The sequence below is a fragment of the Maylandia zebra genome, linkage group LG7, assembly GCF_041146795.1.
Source record: "Maylandia zebra isolate NMK-2024a linkage group LG7, Mzebra_GT3a, whole genome shotgun sequence".
Classification (NCBI taxonomy): Eukaryota; Metazoa; Chordata; class Actinopteri; order Cichliformes; family Cichlidae; genus Maylandia; species Maylandia zebra.
The window spans coordinates 20019095-20031471 of record NC_135173.1 but is presented as its reverse complement, the minus strand read 5'-3'; the positions used below and the strand labels follow the sequence as shown (position 1 = coordinate 20031471).

The window sequence follows — 12377 nt, the reverse complement described above, 5'->3', positions numbered from 1 at the left end:
TCAGACAAAACACACACGCTCGATTGTGCCTACCTTATCTTCCAGCCTGATGAGACGAGCCCCAATAGTTGGGTATTCTTTATCTTCTCCTTTTCCTAAAAAGAAAAAAAGATAAAAGAAGGGAATATATATATAAAAAATAATATATAATACAATCGGATAGTCCACTACTCCAAGGTGATATAACTTCCAGTAAAAGGCCCGATAGGCCACTGTTCACTGCTTCACACTTGGCAGTGACAGCTTAAAGTTTCATTCAGTCGTGCGCACAGTTAAAGCTTGTAATAAAGACGTATGTGAGCAAATACCCAACAGTTTCAGGAGTGTTTCGACTAAATCAAACCATTAAAAGTACGATCCTTACAAGAAAAACTAACGAAGTTCTAGTAATTAGAACTTATTAAGGACCCCATTCAGTGTTAATTTGCCTCATATTTTTTCAGTCTGCCTTACATCACATCCACGCTAACCGACTTCCTGTTGGAAAAGAGAGCTATTCTTGTTTTGTTTCGCCCCATCCAATTAGTGGCGCAGTGAAGTTTCCATCTCGCCGCTGTTATTTTTAGCTGGCATGGAAGCTGTGGGAGCTGCTGCTTGGGGCACTTAATTTAACATTGCACAATTAATTAAAGAAATGTGTTTGTGTAATTCCTCTGACAACAACTCACACAAGCGCGCTAATATGCGCTCACCAGAATACCGCCACGAGCAGGGTGCTTAAACTCCCATACTGGCAAACATTCGGACGTACATGCAGTCTTGCCCGCACCCAAACTGAGAAATATACACACGCAAGCATCAGGGAGCTCTCTTTCTCGCATATTTGGTCTGGCACAACTGATGAGCTGGTTATAAACACAGGGATGGAGCGAGGAGTGACGGCTGTCTATCAGATGGAGACCACTGGCGTTTGTTGCGTATTTACCTGGAAGAAACATGCCCGGCTTTCCCAGAGTGCCATCCAGCCTGACAAGGAAAGACAGAAGGAATTAGACAGCGAAAGGCAAAAACACAAAGCAGACACAGAAGAGGTTCGGCTGGATAAACACTTTATAGTGCCAATAAAATTAAACAAATGTCATCCGCTTCAACTGTATTTATACATCACTGCTTTCAGAGAGCGCACACATGCAAGCCTTAAAGGGGTTGGACAAATGGATGCTGTCCTCTTATTGAGATGTGAAGCTTTGAAAATAAACACTGAAACTCACAGTTTCACTTCTTATGTCGACTGGCATTTACGAATTCACTGAGGCAGAAGGAAAGCATTTGAATACAGTGTTCAGTGTAAGCCATTTGCATCTTTTCCTCATCTTAATCACACGTCTTTATGTGTTTATTATTCGTTTATGTTGGCAGACTAGTGGTCTTTGCAGTATTTTGGTGTGTTTGGGATAGTGTCTAATAGTGTCTTTTTTTTCTTTTAGATTTTATGGGGTAATAAAAAAAAAACTGTCAGCCTAACAGCACTTTCATGATTTAGTGTTGCTTTATAATGACTTAAAAACGTAACAGTGCATTGCCACGGGTCCGTGAATTACTGCAGGAGGCGTTACGAGTTCCAGGCGATGCACTCGCATGAAGCAGACACAATACATCACCTCTCACTGACCTATAACGGCTGAGAGCCGTGTGTGTGTGTGTGTGTGTCAAAGAAAGAACATCTTCTTAAGTGAAGCAGAGAAAATCGCACGGAGAGGACAAAAGGTTTAACTTTCACGAGAACTGTATTTCGCTGGAACTCAAAATAATGACTCTGCTCTTGTTATAAAGTATAACAAGGCAGAACAAATATGGGACCAGTGAGGCTCCTGTCTGTCCGATGAAGACTGCAGAGAATAGGATAAATGTCTATAAATGTTATAGAAAGTGCTAGCAGTTGCAATGAGCACACTGTTTTGGCTGCACAACCCCAGTGTTTTATGACCCCCTAAAACTGAGTCTTTAAGAATTGATGCAGAGCATGAAAATGTTATTAGCGTAAATATAGCCAGAATTTACCAAATGAAAAATGGCCCAATGAGGACTCCCATAAAGATTAATGATTTTAAGTGAGACCTGGCCAATAGGGCAGCAACACAGCTACATAGAAACACCCATCAGATTAAGAACATTGCATTTTACTCACAGAAAATGAGACAAATGTAATGATTCTACCAGAAATGTAAACTTCTTCAGTGTAACAAGGGTGTGAATCTGAAGTTTGAAGCTTTTGGTGCAGAAAATCTACATGTTTTTTTTTGCCCAATTCTGGAGAAATTGACAGATCTGGGACTGTGTTTCTTTGTTAACAGACAAATAACAAGGAACAATATGGTTTTACAAGTAAAGGCATATCAGTGATTGAGGCATTGGATACATAGAGACATCTTAATGGCTTTATGCTTAATAAAGCTTATGGAAAGAACAACAAACAGCATAAAACAAAGGCCCCACCTTCTCTGCAGCTCCTTGATGCGGACCATCATGTTGAGGTGACCCTGGGAATACTGTTCGATCACGTCTCGCACATCATAGGGCTTCCGAGCTTGCTGTTGATTCCAGCATGCACACACACAAAAACAAACACACACACACACACACGGTGGGACACAAAGGCCATTGTCAACAACAGTCTCTTTTGCTTGATCCCCAAAACATCCCCAAGGGGTTCATTGTTAACCCAGTGTGTGTGTGCACGTGTTTGTGTGTGTGTGTGTGTGTGTGTGTGTGTGTGTGTGTGTGTGTGTGTGTGTGTGCGCGTGTGTGTGTGTGTCCTGACAAGTGCATGGTCAAGTAGAAAGCAATCATGTTAAAGCCCTTTCATAGCTTTGTGTAGTGTGACGTTGACACAAGGAGCATCAGAAAGAACTCAGTGAACTCTTTACTGCACAGTGTATAGCCCTCTGCAGCTGACACCACACAGGCCCGAACCGAAAACTTATAGAACACTTGGAAACAGGAAGAATCGAAGAAACTTTCTGAAAAACATGCAGCGTGGATACAAGTGGGCGCTTTCGTGAGCACTGCGAGCGACTTTTGCGTGCGCAGCACAGTAAGTGAATTCCTACTGTAGCCCCAGAGACAGGTTAGCAGATTTCCCATGATACAGTGCCTGGACTGTGAGCACAAAGAAGGCATGCAGGTGCAAGTTTCAGGCATGCACACAAACATTCATGTGTAGACACACAAGCACACACACCAGCACCACAGCTGATATATACCCTTAAGCCTCCCCCCCTCCTTTCCTGTGTAGCCACACATACTACTACACACTTCTCTTACTCCCTCTCACACTCTCAATCTGTCTTTCTCTTCATCTGTCACCCCTCCCTCGTCTCTTTAACTCTGCAGTGTTTCTCTCTGGATTTCCCTTTACGTACCTGAAATTTCCTCCTGGCCACAAAGTACTTCATTCTGCGGAGGACTTTTACCGCAGATCTCTGGGCATGGGACAACCTGTGACAGAAATAAAGGAGACTAATTTAGGCCACAAAAGAAAAACACTTCACATTTTAGCTTGTTGTAAAAGGTCAAGTGGTTTGTTCTTGACTAACTGCCCTGAAAAGAAGGGACAAAAAAAAGAAAAGAAAAGAGAGAGACAAAAAAGTCTACGTGCTCAGCGCTAATTGACCCTTGCTGCTTTTCAGGTTCGATGAACAATGCGTATGCCACCCAACTGCAAAACACATGTGGGTCTAAACAGGAAAAACAAACGTACATTGACAGATATGCATTGATACAGACAAGTGTAACAACACAGATTAACCCGCACTCTGTATCGGTGCTTGCCTTTTCACTCAAAACAGTAAATCCACAACCCACTGCGAAAACGAGAGAAGAAAACCAATTCAGTTTGCCTTAAGAGGAGTCCCAAAACACACGTTTCTGAGATCAAAGAAGCACATCTGTGTCAACACACAGACACACACACAAAAATGCTGTTATGAAACACTGAAACCAAAACCACTTGATGCACACAACACACAACAGCTTTTACTTGCATACCATAGTGACTATATGGCATGTATTTTTGTTTTTTCAAGCAGGCGCTCTGTGCTGTGCTCTGCTGTGCATTGGTGCACACTGGGTTTAGATGTTACTGCATTTCATTAATCAGAAAATCTTGCAAACACATACTGGAAGCACATTAACATGCTGCAAAGTAAAATCAAGTGTAATAACCTAGGACAAGGTGTCTCAACCTTTGTCAACGCTGCGATCTCCATAATCTTAAGACCGCAGCAGTTTAATAGTCATGTCAAACTGTCATGCGAATTAGAAAAAGGCATGGGGTATAATAATAATAAAAAGGTATTAACATTTTCAAGGGCATTTAGGGGGCTTCCAAGAGAAATGTTAGTATCAATATATAACTTACATTCTTTGCTTCAGATATTATTTGATGGAGAATGAGATTGTCAAGCATACCTAAATACTAGCACCTGCCATAAATGCTTCCAATAAACAGCGACAGGCAGCCTGCAATCAGTCTGCAGTTAAATGGGGTCAAGCTGGCAATTTTATGCTAAGTTTTTCTGACAATACAGCAATTAACTGTGATTAAATTGTCAAAAATCACTTATCGGTTGCTGTCTCTATAGACAGAAATTCAACCAGAACCAACCAGCTGACAGCCAGCTCATTGGCCCTAAGCTGTACTCATTCCCACAGATTATTTCAGATTGATGGCAACATGTTGGCAATTTGTCTGCATTTATAAATTAGACAGCAATTATTTGCCAACCTTCAACAATCTTTCTGGGAGTGATTGCAGTCAGTCCAAGTCAGACTGCAACTGTTTGCAGACAGGTTGCCTGTCTGTGCAAATCACCTTAAGCTGACTAGCTCGGACTCTGGGCAAACACGTAGTTACCACAAGTTGCAATTGGTTGCAGAAAGGGAAGAAATAGGGGCTTTTTTGGTAGGTGCAAGCAGGTTATTGTCCTGTTTTTTCTCATGAAACTGAGCCATTAGCTTGCCCTGAATTAGGAGGCACCTTGGTCAAGCTAAGTGTATCCAGTGCTTGATGATCGTTCGAAAAAGCCAATTTAATGTAAGTTTGTTCGCTATTTCAGCATGGTGGTGCATGAGACGAGACCCTTGTTCAAAGAGTTTAATTTATTTAAAAAATATCTCTTATTGGTCTCTCTGGATCTAAACAATGTCCCCATACATATTACTGCAATACTGTATTCTGTACTGATCTTTTCCCACACCCCCAAAATAAACAGAAAAGAACTATTATATGGCTTTTGTCCAATTACAGACTTAAATCCCACACAGAATTAAATGAACAATACATGACCTATTATTCTTTTCAATGCAAAATTTGTTTAGCAAAAACAAACAGTAATGGAGTGCAAAGTCTGGGTGAGGAGGGTATTATTTGATCCCTGCTTTTTGTGTCAATTTTAATATTGGTTTTCTGTTTCATGTAGGACATGTCTCAGACAAAGGTGACCTTTCAGCCATCTGTTGGTATGTGCTGATAAGCCTTTGGGCCATGTGCATACGCCCAGCGTCTGCAAAGATTGTGGATTAAGTCAAAGCCAATATATGGGTTTTGTGTATTGTTTTGAAGAGTTCTCTCAAGCTACTTCCCAGTCAAGGCAGACAGACCCGCACATACAAGCGCACACACCCTTGACACACAGAATCACACAGCCTCCACCCTCGTCTCCCTAAACATGGGGGTCTTTGTGGAGTCAACAAGTCGCTCTGAGGTCTTAATTAGGCAAAGGGACAACAAAAGGACTTAACAGACAATGCGTTGACATGGGACCATAAAACAGGAACATCAAAGGCTGTTGAACTGCCGTCTTTCTTCCTGCCCTCCATGCAGGGCCTGCCCAAGCTATAGGAGGAAATGCATGCAAACAATACCAAACATAAAGAGCATGAGTCCCTATTTTAGGAAAAAAAAAGTCTAGCACCCACCCCTTTGCTCTCCTTCGTCAAAGAGGAGAAGGATGTGTTTTTTTTTCTCCCCTCGTTTCTGTGTGAACTGGAGGGTGCAAGCATAATTGGGAAAGAAAACACACGTAGGAAACAAAAAACGTGTGGTTTTGATCGTTGAACAACTGTACCCTGCTCCCTCCTTGCCCTCCTCCCGTTTCCTGCATTTGACACAAATGCACACACATGTTCAGTGGGTAAGTGTGATAAAAGAACAACACGGATGGGTGTTTTGTTTTCTTTTGTCCAACACTAACCCACTCTGCACTCCATTAAACATTTGACACACAGAAAATGTAAGAATGCAAATCCCACATTTCTCTGCTTGCTCCTCTTGTGCTCTTGAGAGGTAAGTGGGAAATGTAGACCTCCTACGGACAGGATCTCGTAATATTGTCATGTAGTCTTTTCTTTCCCGCCCTTTCTGTTTCGGTTACTCACTAAAACATGTAGAATGATTCTCTAGAAAAGCGTGGTCTGCCTAACCGCTCACCACGCAATACTGGTATCTTGTTTTTAATGATGGCAGCACCGAAAAGTCATCTTCAATTGTCTACCATTGTATTCTAGTTATGATGACCTGCTGGTAACATTATTTAGCGTAACATTTTAAAGAAGAAATTGTAATAAGGAAGTTGTAATGCAGATAAAGAAGCCAGATTTCCTTTTAATAAAATGCAGGCTCCACCAACCCTGACCTGCAGGACTACAATGGTGTTACAGGAGCTCAAAGTGTTACAGTACTCCGAGTTCTTCCGGGGTTACAAGTTCCAAAGAAGACAGCCTGCCTTTACTTCTCTGTTGCACTTTGAGGACTGGGTGGAAAAACAGGACCCAGAGCAGCAATAAAACATATAAATTAAGTCAAAACCTCCTAAAACTTAACAACTCATTACAGTTTGATTCAGTATTGATAATCAGAGACTTTTGCAACATTCAGATTTCTTTTTTAAATTATAGCGTGGTGTAATATTTATCTTAAGTCCATCTGGGTGTTGCAGCATTGACTTGACAGACTTCTAATGTTACTTTAAGCACGCGTCTTCTTTCCTGTCCAGATCCGATGACGATTTATTTTTTAAAAGCTTTTAAGCCATTTGTCGTCTAATTTTTCAGCTTCCCTAATAGTGACAAGTAGTCATCCACTATGAAATAACATGGCACCTTGGAATGGTTTTGCTCCTTTCCTCTCTTACTTTTACTTTACTAGCTGACACTGCCATTAAAATCTTAAATCTTAAAAATCCTTTTCTGTCAAACTGTGTACAGGTGTCTTGTGCAAGTCTTCATAATATATTTCAATACATTTTATTTGAAATGCAATTATGTACCGTAATTGTCGGGCTATAAGCCGCTACTTTTTGCACAAGCTTTGAACCCTGCGGCTTTTAGTCAGGTGCGGCTTTTCTATGGATTGTCCGTGATTTTTGTCATATCGTAAGACGATTTGTTTTGTTTGTTCCGCTGTTGTACGGCACTACGTTGCCTGGCGGAAGGATCGGGGTTCAAGAGTGGTATGTTAGTCACATGTCCGTCCGCCAGGCAACGTAGTGCCGTACGAAGTAGCGCGAAAAACAAACTTCAAAGTAGCGCTACGCATTCAGCGGGAGGCGTGGATGACGAGCGGCGATAAACTTGCGAAAAGCAAGTTATGCCCAACTCCACCGGTGGATTCTGACAGCGTGGAAAAGTGCGAAAACATCCACGATCACCAACGGATTTTGAAGGGCTGGACTGCTGCATGATGGAGAGGACACCGCCACGGCCCTTCTGAGGGTGTTCGACTCTGACACTGACAACGAGGATTTCTTTGGTTTTGAAAGTGACAACGAAGGAGAGAAGCGGAGAGTGGATGACGAAGCCATCCTGAGCCTGTTCGTTTCCGACATTGGAGGAGAGGACTTTGGTGGTTTTAGAGCGCAGGAAGAAGAGAAAGATGGTGAATGACTGACTTTTCTTCTTGTTAAAGCCGTGTCACTGCACCTGAGCCTAAAAGGTAGTCCGAATCTATTTTTCTGGTGTGCTGTAGGTTACTGTTATGTACTACATGTGCAAATATGTACCCATAACTTGTTTTTCAAAATATTAATAAAAGGGGTGTGTCTCCAAACAGCCTCTCTTTCCTGACAATTCCCTTTGTGCATATTCTCTTACATATGATGAGTCAACATTGAAACACCTGCGGCTTTTAGTCAGGTGCGGCTAATGTATGTACAAAACAGGATTTTCCCCTGATTTTAGCTTGTGCGGCTAATATTCAGGTGCGCTTTGTAGTCCGGGAAATACGGTAATTATATTTACATATCAATACTCAAAGACAGGCACACTAGAATAAGAAGGTAAAAAGTCTGAAATGTACAGAAAACAAAGAAATAATTATACTGTAACTAAGTTTAAGAACTGCATAATTACCTGGTAAAAACAAACAACATTTCTCCATCTTATGTCATAATTACTCTGTACTTGCTTAACTTCTTGGTATTTTAAGGAAAATGAGACACATATAATACTATAAGTAATTTTAAGTACAGTACAACTGAATATTAGAAAATCCATCATGCACCCCAATATAATGAATATTAACAAACACCATAAAAGAAATAAATATGTAAAAAGTAACACTTTAATATAGCCCATGACCAAAAGAGTATTTATGATATAAGATGAGAAAATATTGTTTGTCAGCAAAATTATGCAGTACTTAAAATTACTTACAATACTACTTACATTTACTTACAATAGAATAATTTCTTTGCTTCCTCCAGACCCCCCTAGCGTATCAACTTTTAAATATGTCTAGGTAAATATAGTTATATTTTAATTTTAAGTAAAACATATTGAAAATTACAGGGTAACTACGCCCTCAATTGCAGGCTATATAATAAAGTGTTACTACAACATCTTCTCTCTTCTTGTTTCCCATCTTTGTGTGTATCTGTGCAGAAGATTTGACACAGTTTATCCTGGGAACTTCTCTTGAGCCAGCAGAGCTCAGATTTTACCCCCGACGACTTCAATATTCTTTCCATTGTCCTGCACTGTATGATTCACTCGTGCTTGGTTGTGTGTATTTTAATTGTGAGGATTAAATCCCAGTTTCTAGTTCTTCTCAACAGACTTGCTATTCTTCAGGTCCACTGTAGAAGTCATAGGTGAGCCATCGTTGCTGCAGTTATGAACTAGCCCTGACCCTCGCTTCAAAACTGGTGAAAGATTTAGCCCCATGGCTTCCCATTGACCCTTCACTCTTAATAAGTTTTCTCTCTTCCCCAGTTTCAAATGGTCACTTTGGAGACCTCTGAGTTGTCAATGGCAACCTACCCTCCTATGCCCCATGACCCCGGCTCTGTCTTTGGCAGGGGACCATCAAATATCCTGTGCTTCCATGGTGTGCAGCAATAACCTTGGAGTCAGTCAGGAGAAAGCAACCCTAGACACGCATGTGCTACACTACAGGCAGGACCCAGCAAGTCTGCTGGCCTGTGTGTGTGTGTGTGTGTGCGTGTGTCTCTGTGTGTCTGCATCTGTCTCTGTGAGATAAGCTTTATATAACTGGCGCTTTGGTCCATCAAAGAGATGTGCTCTTCTTCAGTTCTCCTCAAAACCAGGCATTTTTTTTTATCATGTCTTGGCAGGATAAGATGATTACATTCTTTCAGAAATGTTTGATCTAAGTGATGGCATGCCATTCACTGAGTGTTTAAAACGAGGAGGATTGCAACTCTAATTTAAGCAATGCTACCACGTTTTCTCTAAAATACAGAATTCTTCAATGACTTCTAAAAATCCCTAATACGTGTAACCACAATCTAAGGTTTCGGGTAAATTTTCCCGAGTATTTCCATGGCATACAAAAAAAGGGGAATAGGACATATGCTGTTTTCCATTTATCTTGGAAGTTGGAGCTGGAATTGATGTTACACAAGTTGAGCAGTACAAACAAACCAGGGTAGCCATTGTTAGCAGTATCTGTTCACTGAAACTCACTGCAAATCGTTTTGCACATACTTACATTACCGCAGATGCACACTGGACAGCTTTGTGTATGATGAACTCTACACTGTTCCAAAAAATAGTAATGTCAAAGTATCTTACTGTATATTTTACAGTTTTGTACCGTCTTTCTAGAATATCATTAAATTTACATAAGTAGACTGTGATTTTACATGTCAAAGGTAAAATAACATAACATCACTGTAAATATAGTAAAACACAATTCACTTGTTTTTTAAATATATTTTTTTTGTATGGCAGTACTGTAGGAAAAAATCCTAATATAAAAGTATTTTACTGTGCATTTTACAGTTTTGTTCTGTTCTTCTAGAATATCAATAAAGTTACGTAAATAGACTGTGATTTCATATTTCAAATCTGTACATATGCACATTTAGATTGTTAAAATACATTCACAAATGTATCATGATTTCACAAATATCTGTCCGTTATTTGAAAGATTGAACTGTTGAATTCAAATGTAATGCTATGGAAAAGTATATAACATGATTCCTATAAGCTTGTGTTACATCACATAAGTATTATTATAATTGCTATTTAGAGCGATCGTGGCTCAAGAGTTGGCAGTTTGCCTTGTGATCAGGAGGTTGCCAGTTCGATCCCCGGCTCGGACACTCTCGGTATTGTGTCCGTGGTCAAGACTCTTCACCTACTGGTGATGGCCAGAGGGGCCGATGGTGCGATATGGCAGCCTCGCCTCTGTCAGTCTGTCCCAGGGCATGCAATCCATTATTATTTAAATTAACTGTATATTTCTGTACATTTACGTATTATGATTCATATTGCCACATTCATTGACCTTGTAATTTCATTGTTTGATCACATTAAATTGTTCCTAATTTACTGTCTAAAAGCACTTGGAAAAGGCAGAAGCCCATGTAAAATTAGCGCAACAAACTCTATTTTCATTACTGAAAATAACTGTATTTTCACGAGAAAGTTATTTTCTGTTATTTTACAGTAGTATTTTGGCGCCCCAGCTGCCGGAATATTGCTGTTTTTTTTAGGATTTGTTTTTTTCCCCCTATTTATAGATAATTTCATTGTTTAATCACATTAACATGTTCCTAATTTGATGTTTAAAATCACTTGAAAAGGCAAGATCCCATGTAAAATTAGCGCAACAAACTGTATTGTCATTACTGGAATCAAACGTATTTTTATGAGGAAGTTGTTTTCTGTTTATTTACGGTAGTAGTTTGGCGCCCCAGCTGCCGAAATATTACCGTTTTTTTAAGATGTTTTTTTTAAACAGTGTAGAGCTCACAGGTAATGGTAAAAAACTGATTTTGGGGTCGGGGCAAAATCTGCCGTTCTGTCCAAGTATGAAATCCAACTTTCCAAGTTCAACTGGAACCCACTATTAAACCAGTTCTGCCTCTGCCTGTTCTCCACTGTCACCCAACCTTTGATTCATCACAACCAGGTTCTTTCTTTTCTCTTTCTGTTACCAGGCAACCAAATAAGTATGAAGGCTAAGTTAACCTTGGTTACTTTCTTTATAGCTGCAAACTCATTTTCCACACTCTGAGTCTCTGTTTGACTCACTTTACGACTTCCTCCATTATTCTGACTTGCTTCATGTTTTTGCTTATTCTTCAGTTTGGCTGCAGTTAATTTAATCTTTAATTTAAACTCGACTCAGTCAGAACGTGAACCTGAAAATCTGCCATACGTGCAATAGTGTCAGATGCAACCACTTAAATCTGCTTTCTGCTACAATAGGTTCCCTTCTCCCCATGGGCCTGCTCCAGTTGTTTTCATGTCCACTCTTCCCAGATCAATAGACACTGATCAAGACATGCCAGAGACAATAGCAGCAACCCAACCACATCAAAGACCAGCACCCATTGAGAGCTGATGACAAAGAGAGAACAGAACGAGCGAGCCCTGTTTGATGTGTGTGGCCTCGGAGACAGAAAAAACGAGGGGGAGACGCCAGAGATACTTTACAATCTGTCTTCACCGTCACCTCGCAAACACACAATCAAATGACTGTTTTCATGTTTCCGTATATAGATATGGAGTAATGTATAAAGCAAAAAAAATACAAATAAATTCAGTAATTTGTTCTTTCACATTCACTGCCACAGAATTTCTCTGAATATCAAAGCCTTAAAGTCTCCTCTCCCGAAGCGTGTGAAAGAATCCCACCAAGGAAAATTACTCGTCTCGAGAGGCAGCTGACGTCCCAGCACACTCGGAAAAGCTCCACCCACGTTTAACGTTAATGATGCAGAATCTCACAACCTGTCATTATTTGCAGAGAAAAGAGACGGTCGCAGCTCTTTTCTCACCACGCAGAGAGAAGATTGGAGAAGAGCACACTTTTAACAAGTCGTGTAATGACCACTGAACTCTTGTCCGTGTAGTTCTAAATGCCAAATGATCAAAACAATTTGGGTGACGAGGTTGGAAAAGCCAAA

The 12377-nt window shown here is 40.4% G+C and overlaps 1 protein-coding gene across 1 annotated transcript in view; it reads right to left on the bottom strand.

Moving 5' to 3' along the window:
• Positions 1-12377, bottom strand: part of kcnq1.2 (potassium voltage-gated channel, KQT-like subfamily, member 1.2) — a 190193-nt gene that overhangs the window by 62862 nt on the left and 114954 nt on the right. The window contains exons 16-19 of the mRNA XM_004563817.2: positions 3363-3438; positions 2437-2531; positions 926-966; positions 34-95 (exon numbers count right to left, since the gene is read on the bottom strand). Coding sequence (XP_004563874.1) covers positions 34-95; positions 926-966; positions 2437-2531; positions 3363-3438 — 274 coding nt within the window. The remainder of the gene's footprint in view (positions 1-33; positions 96-925; positions 967-2436; positions 2532-3362; positions 3439-12377) is intronic.